Genomic DNA, 12007 nt, shown 5'->3' on the forward strand with positions numbered 1-12007 from the left:
ACTACAATTTGTCTATCCATCCGCTTGTTGACGGACAGCGTTTCCAGTCTGAGCTATTGCAAATAAAGCTGCTACAGACACTCATGGACAAGTCTTCGTCCAGACATATGCTTCCGCTTCTTTGTGTAAACACCTGAGGGGGGAACGGCTGAATGATACAGTTGGTGCATGTTCAGCCGATCGTTTTAGACCTGCAAAAACAGCAGTTTCATAGGGTTTCACCAAATCAGATGAGGGCAGGGAAATTTGGGGTTGTATCTGCATGTACCTCCAGTGCTAAGAACAGAGCGAGGCACAGTGGCAGGGGCTTGGTATGTCTGTTGAATGAATGAACAATAGCTTCTATCTTGTAAGTAGACAATATGTAAAATAGAGAGTCCACTACCTTATATTCTTTCTTATGATAAGACTTTTATGTTCTCATCAGAATTTTCTAGGCTAAGGTCTCTACCCCTGCCAATGCAATCTCCACCTGTAACAGTATACTTATCCCCCACTCTGCGTCTATGGCTCAGTTGTCTCTGAGGAACACAGGAAGGAGCAAACCGAAAGAAAGGGAAAACCAGGTTAGGAAACCCCAGAAGAGATGCTTGGTGCTTCAATGTCCTGGTTGCTGGGTAAGAAAACACAGTGTGAAATTTGATTCAGTGGCCTACAATCCTGGTGAAAACTTTCATCCACCTTCTATTTTTAATATAACCTGCATTTTGTATGTTATCCCAAATTCTCTCCTGGAACCTCACTTAGATTACAGAGATCAAAGTTCAGTTTCCTTGCTATTCCCATCAAACAAATGTCAAGGCCACATGAAAGGAGATACACCTGGAAAAGGACTATGAAATCCATGCCGAGCCATTACCCAGGACTAAACTTCTCAGTATCCCAGTATCTGGCAAGTGACACCCACGTGTGTTCAGTATTTGGACAGAGGCCTACATATATATGCAGAGGACTTTCTGGGGGTGGGGGGCAGGTCTAGCCTCTTGCCTGAAGTGTAATCTGCTTTCATGAAAGAAAGAAAGAAAGAAAGAAAGAAAGAAAGAAAGAAAGAAAGAAAGAAAGAAAGAAAAAGACTGAGAGAGAATCTTAAGTAGGTGCCACACCCAACACAGAGCCAGCACAGAGTCCGATGCAGAACTCAGTTTCAGGACTGACTGTGAGATCATGACCTGAGCCAAAATCAAGAATCAGATGCTTAACCAACTGAACCACTCAGGTGCCCCAAGTGTAATCTACTTTAGAGTAGATGGCTAGGGTCCACACTAACCCTGTACTAGGCCAAGTGGGGGTTCTTTTAATTCATGAGCCCATCAACCTGTTCATGGGATACAAATTCTCAGGTCAACTTGGGATAATAACACACCTGCACAATACCATTGATCTCAGATGCAAGTCACTTCTCTGCCTAGAACACGACTCAAGAAGGCTACTCTCTTCCTTTCTCTTTGTTGTATTTCAAGATGTATTCCAAGTTGTCATTAGACACACACACACACACACACACACACACACACACACACACACGCACGTTTGTACAGACCAGCAAGTGACAGTTTTCCCACAGGCTCCTAGCCTTGTGAAGCTCATGAGGAAGGCCCAGCCTGCCATTACAGGCTGGCTCAGAAACAGTAACCAGTAAAGATGAAAACACAACTCTCTTGTACCTGGGGGCTTATGGTTTATCAACACAGACAATCATTTGAGAACATGACAAAAACACTGAATCACTCGCTGTGCAGGAGGCATTCATTAGGAAACACAGTAAAAACAGGCTGGAAATGGTGGGTTGTGCTATTTTGATAGGATTTCAATATCTCCAGGTCTTGGTCTTTCTACCCTTTTCCCTACATCCCCAGAAATCAAGTGTTTCTGTAGTGTGAAATGAGGTACAAATATAAAGGTAGTGGCCAAGTTCTATGTCTCTGAGTGCCACAGCAGGGTCACATTTAAATAGCCCTCAAGTCCTGGAAGCTTGAGCTGGTTTGAAAGCCAACGGAAAGCCAATGCACCTGAAAGGAAATGTTGGGGTTGGAGGGAGAAGGGCTCCAGGCCAGCCCTCAGATGAGAAAGAAACAGCTCAGAAAACCCAGGCCCATGTCTGCGTCTGTGTCCTTGCTCTAGCTTCTAGGTCTGCCTACAGCAACTACCCTAATTACGTGCTGGTGCACACCTTCCTCTCCATAGTCTTTGTTCAAATACCATTTTCTCAGTGAGGACCACTGAATATCCCCCGTGGCATTGCCAGATCCCATCACCTTTCCCGCTTTTGTTCCCCAGGGAACAAAATCACCTTCTAACAGCTGTGAAATTTACTCATCACTAGTTTATATTGTTTTGGGTTCATTGTTTGCACCCCCTGCCTCCAACACATCCAGACTGGATAAAACATAAGGTCCGCAAGGCAAGGATCTTTGTTCTGTTAACTGGTATATTCCAAGTACCTAAAGCACTTAGCACATAGTAGGCACTTAATAAATAATTGTTGAATGAATAAGCAAACCAAAAATGCAAACAAATGAAAGATGTGTCCTAAGTTTGTCAGACTCCTTGTAGATCACTTGTGACCCAGACAAGGGAAAGTGACTTACCCAAGACCCCAGAGCAACTCAGCACCAGGTTTAGGGCAGAGCTGGGTCTTCTGCCTCCTGCGTCATTTTTACTTTTTAACTGTCATCACTACATAAAAACCTGAGTATTCATCGTCTCAATAAAATTTATTAGGGGCCCATTAAATAATTGTTCCCAATTCTGTCTTTGTCTCCAGGGAACTGAAGATGCTGGTGATGGAATGGAGGCGCTGAGATTCAGTGAGACACCCCAAAACCAGGGCTAGGAAACTGGCCTCAAGTTCCCAGAGGCAGCGTGAATAGTCTTTTAAGTCTCAGACAGGCCTGGATCCAAATCCAGGTTCCTAACGTAACCACAGGCAGAACCCTGCTCAGCGCTTAGCTTCCTCACTGTACAACACATATCACCGTGACCTACATACACAATGTCTGGGACACAGTGAGCTCAAGAATACGAATTTCCTTCTTCTGTTCAGTTAGGTGAGATGGCCTGTGCCTGACCAACGCAGTCCTGTAAGATTTCCCCCTCTTGGGTTGTTGGCTAACCCAACAGGCATTTTCAAACCCCATTTCCCTAGCTGCCTCCACTTCAGAGTATACAAAAGTGAAACTTGATTATCCAGACTCCCATGCAGCCAACGATAGTGGGTAAGGATGCAACGTAGTTCTGGCCAATAAGACTCAGGCACACATCTTCTGGGAGCTTTTGGAAAGCTTTGTTTTTCCTGATACAAGTGACAAATACAGACGATGTCCTGACAACTCTTTCCCACTTCTTAATGCCTTGAATAAAAACTTGATGTCTAGAGTTAAGGCATCCATCTTGCCACCATGAGGAAATAAGTCAACAAATGGATTATGACAGGGCAGAATGGTAGGAGCCTGGGGTATGAATGCATCAATGAGTCACTACACTAACCCTGGCCCACTTGCCTCTAGACTTCGGATGATGTAAGAAATAGAAGTACAGCCAAAAGCGTCCTTCATGATAATATGTATATAGCAACAATTTGAGGAAACATTCTGACAGCAGGAAAATGGAGAGGTCCCAGTCATTAGGTGATCCTGGATCTACCCTCACAGGAAGCAGGAAAAAAGTAAGCAAAGTGAGAGGTTTCTTTTATTCAGTGCCTATCACCTCAGTTCCCCTTTTAATAGCTCTCCCCCAAATCCCAAAACAACGCCTTCAAGCCAAAGGTCACACCATCCCAAGTCCTATGCAACCTCTGTCACATGACCAGGCTACAAACTGCTTCTTCTTTAAGACCTCATTTGATATCATCATTGCGATCTTTTTTTTTTTTTTTTTTTTTGCTGGAGTTCTTTTCTTTCCCAAAAGGAACATTTATATTCCTGGCCATCCGTACCCAGAGCTGCTTGTAAGCTACGCTTAACTGCCCGTGCTAGACAGCAATAAACGTCCTTGACGGGACTTGTTTTAAGCCTTTGGATACATTAGCAAGTCCCAAAGACACTTCAGAACTTAAATACGGGAGAAAATGTTCCAATTACAACTGGCAAGACAGATCACAGGAGACGAGAAAGGGAAGAGGGAGGAACAAGATGGGGAGAGAGTCAGGGAGAGATAAGTTTCCTCCGCGGCCATGGTGTGACTCATTTTGGCAGGAGCTGGGTAATTCATTATTCTAGAGGCGCTGCACAGCCTGGCCTGTGGCATGATTAATAGCCCAGTCTTGTGTGCTTAACAAACCGAACAGAGACAAATTCTAGAGCCTCTGAGAAGACAAGCACACAACTTCTGGCTTCTGGTGGGTCGGCTGGCATGCAGGCAACTTGAACACAGCAGAAGAGCGTCCCTTTTGGGGCTGGGCTGCCCAACACGTGAAGAAAAGAACACTTGCAAATGGCTGACCCAGTCACACAGGAGAGAGGCAATGCAGCACAGTAGAGAGCCCCTGTGTAAATGAAGAGGCAGAAAGGGCTCAGAGAGACCTAGATATGACTCAGCTCTGACACAACTAGCTTGGTGACCTAGGGCAAGCCATTTAATTCCTCTGAGCCCAGTTCCTCACCTCTAATGTGAAGAGAACACCTACCTCGCAGGGTTAATACCAGAACTCAATAAGGCAGAACTCAATATATGCACAGCACTTGGTGGCACACTGAAGTGTGAGTAGCGGGTATTTAACAAACTCTGGTATGGTTATCATTGACTGGCAGTTCAAACAGCGCACCTGTGTCAGGTAAGGTGGCAATGAGCTCTGGTACTTAATGGTACTCAAAGAAGTCACTGGGATAATGTGGGAAGCTTATGGGAAGCAACGGGAAAGGGAGTGTTCTTCCTCCTTCAGCCCTGTGGTCTCCCTTCACTGGCAGAGCCTAGTAAGAAGCCAGATGGACAGGCAGAAATGGGGTTAGGTGAGTGGTAGCCCCACTATCCCAAAGCTCGGGGTAGCAGGGTAGTCTGGACTTGACAAGCAATAGCTTAATAATGGGCATGGCCAGTACAGTGGACTCGACCAAGTTTCACAGAACAGAAAACAGTCTTTTGTTTTGTAAGTTTCTGTTATGGTCTTTGTGGAAATGTTCAAGCTGGAAAAAGGAAACTGTATTTATCGTGTGCATCCTCTGAGGGAAGCACCTTAGTCCAGAGGTAGAAGTTACAGAAAAGTGGATTCTGACTTAAAATAGGCAATTAAAGATGTGTCATACAAATAGGAGGTTTGAATCCTAAGATACTGTTGGCCTTTTTAGGTAAAGAAGAAATGGCCCCAAATGGCAGTCCCTTCATATGACACACAAACACAAATAATTATTATATGTTGAGTAGCTACCAAAAGCTAGGCACAGAATTAACTCGTTGTATATGTTAGCTCACTTTATTCTAATACAACCTTGTAATATACAATTCATTATTCCCATTTTATAGAGGTTCGGGAAGGTTTAGATAATCTCTCTGAGGCAATGTGACGAATAGAAGGCAACGTCTACATTTTAAACCACTCCTGTCTAACTTCAAAAGCTTGACTCTGATTCACTGGGTCACACACTTATATCCTACATTATATATAAACAGCCAAGGAGGTGAGTCACTCAAGATCACTGAGGATGTTCGAGCACAGGTTGTGACCAATAATGCCATTTCACACATAAAACACACTGAGAGCAGCAATCTCCAGTCCCTTGCTCATCTACATTTGTTATCTGACGGAAGGGAAAATGTCAGAATAGCTTTATTACCTTCAGTTGGGGACCAGCCTGTGGGCCAGGGAGGTGCTGCTGTGTCTCACTGAGGAATCATACAGGTGGACATGAACATGGAGCCACAAGGAATCTGTTTAATAGTGATTTCAGCTTCTTACTGGCGATAATAACATGGTGTCTGTATCATCCCTTCCTCCTTCCAAATAAGGGTCGTGCCTTTGTTTGAGTATCAGTAGACAGAGGCCAGGCCTTGTTTGAGAATGTAAATCTCATTCTGCAGTCTGAATATTGCCCTCTCACGTCACACCCTGCAAGGATCTTGGTGACTCTCAATTAGTCTGATTTCTCCTTCCATCCTGCCTGAATAAAGCCAATTATCTGTAACACAGGAGAATGAGCACTTGCCCTATGGCCAGAGCACAGCACCCACCGAAACCCAGGAGGAGACACCTATGCCTGCAAATGATCCACAGCACCTGTGTTCAAAGTCTCATAAGCAGAGGGGAGGTGAACGACACACCATGTTAGTGCAGGTGGGGCTGGAGCATGGGGGAGCGGGGGTTGAGAGGCTATGATGTGTCCCTGGACTTCTCTTACTTTACTGATTCTAAGTAAATGCAAGGCTAGTTTATGGGGTGGGGTGAGCAGGACAGAAAACTATATAAAATAAAAATTTTAAGCTCTCCACCCCCATGTCATACATCCATGGGACAGGGCCGAGTAAGACTGTATCACGTGTACTAGGCTGTAAGCTGCTCTTTGTGTCTAACACCCCATCTTGGGATCCATCCTGCTTCAGCATGCACGCTATCCCAGTACCTAAATGGCTGCATGATTTTCTACTGGACAGATGCTCTTGTCTTTATTCCACCAGTTCCCTATTGCTGAGAATCTGGCTGCAGAGAACTTTCATTAATGAGTACTTCTGCTAAAGCGAAAGATAGATAGGACTGTGAAATACTTGACAACTCCCATCCAACTGAAATGAAACTCAAATTTTAAAAATAACAATTTAAACAGCTTAGGAAGTTTGAACATTTTTATTAATTTTAAATCTTTTGAATGCTTATTATTAAACGAGAAAGCTTCCATTATTGCCCCACATACTTATCAGGGAAATGAAACCTTTCCTTTTGCTTGAAGTGTTTTGACAGAATTTCTGAAAACAAGAAAGGAAGGGCCTCTGGGGGAAAGTGAACACCCCAGGCGTATGAGATTCTGGTACTCCTCCTTCAGACAGGGGTTATTTTCAATCATCTACTTACTGTGCCTGGTAGGTATCAGACAAAACCAGACTGCAATGAAACCCACGAGTTCTTTGGCCTACTTTCCTACAGAGGCCTTTATTTTCTTGAATTGCTGTCGTTTTTAGTAAATTTACAGAAGTCTTTAAAAATATCTTACACAAACAGTAGATGGCAATCAATAAATAATAAAACAAAAAATAAAACTATTCTCTTACATTTTATCTTCATTTTGTTTTTCTTTAAGCTTATTTTTTTTTTTTATTTTGAGAGAGAGAGAGTGAGAGAGCATGCACAAGCAGGGGGGGGACAGAGAGAGAAGGAGAGAGAGGATCCCAAGCAGGCTGAGCAGACAGCACAGAGCCTGATGTGGGGCTCGAACTCACTAACTGTGAGATCATGACCCGAGCTGAAACCAAGAGTCGGATGTTTAACTGACTGAGCCACCCAGGTGCCTCAATTTTGTCTTTATTTTAAAAGAAGGCCTCTGTGACATCGAACTAAGCTTAGTGGCTTTCAAGTCATCTTTTGTCCCAAACATACCCCTCGGTGGAAAGTATCTATCGCACATTAGAACCCAAAGTGTCAACAGAAGTTTCGGAGGCTGGGATACACAGCTGGGTCAAACGGACTACCACACGCACAGCATCGGACGCCTGAACCTTGATGGGGTTGCAAACTAACTTTATGTTAAACTGCATGTACAGATGCAGCTTGGTTAATTCTTAACAAGTGGTGGGTATTTAACAAATATGTGCCGAGTGAATGAAGAAATGGTTTTGAAAGGCAACATATTGTCACATTGTCTCTTGGTGACAGATTACATACCTAAGAATGGTGAACAGAAAAGAGAGGATATAATCTGGTGCCGAGGAAGAAGAAAGATTATATTTACAGAATCGCTGCTTCTCCAGTCCACTGTAAAAGTGTGACGTGGTTGAAATAAATCTTCAAAGAACGCTCAAACCTTCCTTCTTTGCCCAGTCTTCCTAACATACCCTTTTGTCATGATCCTTCTTTTACCCCTGACAATTACCAGGGAGGCTCATGTTCTTGCCATGGCTTCCTCCTCCTCTTGTACATACTCATAATAATCCTGATACTCATAATAATCTTGATAAATTATTTCTCACTAAAGTCTAAATGACTAATATAGTGAACCTGTTCCTCATCAGGATTCCTTATATTTTAATAAAAGACACAGAAATTAGTCTTAGCTTTATTAATGTCTCAGGATACTTTAATATTTTAAAAGTCACATGGACCTTCCAGTACCTCTGAAACCACCCTGTGCAGCACAATGCACCCTGTGGTTACTCATACACCACGCTTTGTCCACACCTAGAATTATGCAATGGGCTCAAAAGTCTTTTACCGATTCCAAACTATATTCCTTAGCTTTACTGTGAGGAAAGAGGACCAAGATATTGGCTTAATGCCAAGCTCTGGCTTCAGCAGAAGGAAGTCTTCTACATTAGTGAAAACATTAAGTCACAGGGATCTATTTTATGTCACAGAAAATAAGTCCCACATACAGAACAACCACTCAAAATACTTAAATGGCTAAACCAAGGGTAAGAGTTTGAAACACCCTGATTCTCTATGGTGTGTTATAAAGTGGTCTAAAATATCTGTGGCCCAGAAGTAGACTAGTTAGCACTTGTTAAGTATAACTACTGTTTTAAGAATTGCTTATAGGCAATTATGACACACATATCTGGCCTGGGACATATATTTTGTAGTGGCTCCTCTGAAGGGATTTGCAAATTAAATTATTTAAATGTGCTTATCATTAGCAGTTTAAATAAATGACATTTATTTTGGCAAGAGATTAATTTTTAACTTGGCAGCTGTTTTCAGACAGATTGCTGTCAGGTTATTACAGTGCCTCACTTTGAAAGAAAGGAGAAATGTACAGGAGACTATTTTGGTTTCAGACTTTCAGCTTGCATTTCTCCCAAAGAGGCAAATAATTTCGTCAATGCCCTAAGATCCTGGGTCCCAAAGACATTGCAATGTTGGCATCTTTGTGACCTGATTTCAATAATAACCCCACATGTGGAGAACTAAAAATGTTCTTTAAAAGAGGAATTCTTCAAATATACTCTTCAGAAGCTGTTTTGTTGGTAAACTGGAGAGTTATATAGGAGTACATCATAAAGGAGCAGGATAATATACTGGTAATCCACTGAAAAGAGATTTGTAAGATGTGGGCACAAGCCCCAACTCTGAGAAGCCCACTAACTTGGGGTGTACTTGCCAAGACCTCCAGCCTTAGTTTCCCATCTTCATTCAAGAGGAGGGTATTTGGAGCTGACCACTCAAGGCCTTGGGTGAAAGGTCCATGCACCTGTGAAACCAGCCTCAGTAGTATTGGATTTTGCCCAAGGTCGTCCTGGAGTCTACACAAAGACCATAGGGTATCCCTTCATCTATTGCTGGGTCTGAAAATTCACAGTTCCTACATCCCATTTGCCTCCAATGTTAATATCTCAACTTCCAGCTACAATTCATGACAATAATGTCACCTGACTTTGCAGCTATCAATGGGATAGCAACTTCAAATTATGTTTGATTACTGACTAGCATAGTGGAAAAGAAGGGGAGCTTCTTGGAGAAGGGGACAAGTATCACCATCTAGTTGAACACTGCTTTGAATTTATGAGCTAATGACCAGTTGATGATACAAAGTAATAAGTCACCAATCAAGTTTCAATGAAACACCACAACAGGCTACGGAAATACCATAAAGTAGCTACCAACATCCCATTTCATTCTCTCTCAATGAAGAGAAACTTCAAAAGTTAAACTTTGAGCAATACAGAAATGAGGAAGTCTATTTTTAATCAGAAAAGATGACCCAAGACAATACATTGACTTCTTTTAGCATAAAAAGCTCTCACCATATATATCCTTTGCCAAAAGTCTAAACGATAATCAAAATAGAAATCTATTGTCTTTTTTTCAAGTTTTTATTTAAATTCCAGGTAGTTAACATGCAGAATAATATTAGTTGCAAGCGTACGGTCTATTTATTCAGCACTTCCATAAGAAATCTATTTTCTAGTAAGAAACAAGAGTAAGTTCAAGAGAATATTAAAAATGGTTTTAACATTTTTTTACAAATAGGCAATCAGATATAATGGGTAACTGCATAAAAAAGATTCTCACATGAATGTCTTATCATTTTAAATTCAAATAATGCTTTTTAGTTCTCCCTTTGGATTACATAAATCATAAGCCCGGGATTACATAAATCATAAAGCCCAGGGCAGGCTGTGAGGGATGGTTTTGAAACAATGAAGAAGTCATACCTTGAAATCATATGTGGCATCTGGGTTTTCATCACAGGCAATAACTTCTGGTGCCATCCAGTAAGGGGTCCCGATGAAGGTGTTTCTCCTGCCCACGGTTCGATCAAGCTGGGCACTGACTCCAAAGTCCACTATTTAAGAGAAGACAAATGCATCGTCAGTGTCCTTATATGGTGATAAAATGAATGTGTTTTTTTTTTTTTTTTTACTGTGGCAAAATAAACCCAACATAAAATTTACAATTTTAATCATTTTTAAGTGTACAGTTCTGTGTCATTGTTGTACCACCATCACCACCATCTGACTCCAGAACTTTGTCTTCCCAAACTGAAACTCTGTACTGATTAAACAATAACTCCTCATTCTCTCCTCTCCCTGCCCCTGGCAAGCACCATTCTACTTTCTGCCTCTATAAATCTCGACTACTATTGGTACTTATATAAGTGGAGTCATACAGCATTTGTCTTTTTGTGACTGGCTTATTTCAATGAGCATAATGTCATCAAGGTTAATCCATGTTTTTAAGGCTCAATAATATCCCATTGTATGCCCGTGCCACACTGCGTTTATCTATTCATCTGCTGATGGGTAACTTGGGTCGCTTCTTCCTTTTAGCAATTGTGAATGTTTATTTTTAAACTGTGTGTATAAATGGATAAAATGTACCAATGAGGAAAGCACAAAATGCTGTATTTGGTTAAACCAAGGGTCCATAAGGACCCAAAACAGGTGTTGAATAAAAAACAACCTTGTTTGCCATAAAAGAGAACATTTAGAGGATACAAAGAAAGTGGTTATGAGCCAAGTTTCCAGAGTCAGACTGCCTAAGTTTGCATCCTATTTCTGCATACTAGTGATGTGACCTAGGGCTAGCAGATCAACTTCTTTAAGCTTCGGCTTCCAAATTTATGAAATGAGTGTGATGATATTTACATAGAGTTGCTGTAATGTTGAAGTGAGATAATCTATGGAAGAGTGTTGTGTACAGGGTCTGACATAATATTCTCTAAACAAGTGACTATTGATTAATAATGAGTGAATATTCTGAGGATACATTATCTAGCCAGTACATACAAATATATGTACATACACACACACACACACACACACACACACACACACCCTCCCTAAGAAATATATGCTTTCGTTTTAAAAGGGAATTACTCATGAGATGAAAGTTTGGCCCCAAATGCTAATGAAGAAAAAATGAAAATTATGTATTTTAACAAAGAGGCAAGAACAAATGTTCAGGATACAAACACAGGAGATACTTCAATCTCTTCGAAAATAAACAATCATACGGCAATACCTCCTTTCTAGATGACAAGTTGCATATCCTAGGGATAGCTGTCCATTCATGCTCTTACTCACAGACACCAAGCAGGCAAATGCATGTGGAGACTCTCTACCTTCTCTTCCCACCAGATTTGTGGGAAGAAGCACCAAAGAAAAGGGCTGTCTCACAGATAACTCTGGCAAATGGAAGAAGGCTATTCAGCAAGTAAACAAAGGAGAATACTGAACACCCATTTTGTGCACGTGCCCTAGGTCATAATGAAGCCCATGTAAATATACCGTAAAACGCATGGGAATACAGCAGGAATTCATTATTCTAAATATGTCTAACTGAAGATATTTTTCAATAAACAAATGGCTCATTACTTTCTGTTACAGCAGCAACAAGGTAAACAAATGGTAAGATACAGGAAACCATTTC

At 41.6% G+C, this 12007-nt stretch overlaps 1 protein-coding gene across 3 annotated transcripts in view; it reads right to left on the bottom strand.

Moving 5' to 3' along the window:
• The window catches only part of TNIK (TRAF2 and NCK interacting kinase), a 398088-nt gene that overhangs the window by 114350 nt on the left and 271731 nt on the right, over window positions 1-12007 (bottom strand). For all 3 annotated transcript variants that reach the window (XM_039236518.1, XM_039236516.1, XM_039236515.1), the window contains exon 7: window positions 10291-10421. In XM_039236518.1, the coding sequence (XP_039092449.1) occupies window positions 10291-10421 (131 nt within the window). The remainder of the gene's footprint in view (window positions 1-10290; window positions 10422-12007) is intronic.

The sequence above is a fragment of the Hyaena hyaena genome, unplaced genomic scaffold, assembly GCF_003009895.1.
Source record: "Hyaena hyaena isolate Hyena2069 unplaced genomic scaffold, ASM300989v1 scaffold_112, whole genome shotgun sequence".
In the NCBI taxonomy this organism is placed as follows: domain Eukaryota; kingdom Metazoa; phylum Chordata; class Mammalia; order Carnivora; family Hyaenidae; genus Hyaena; species Hyaena hyaena.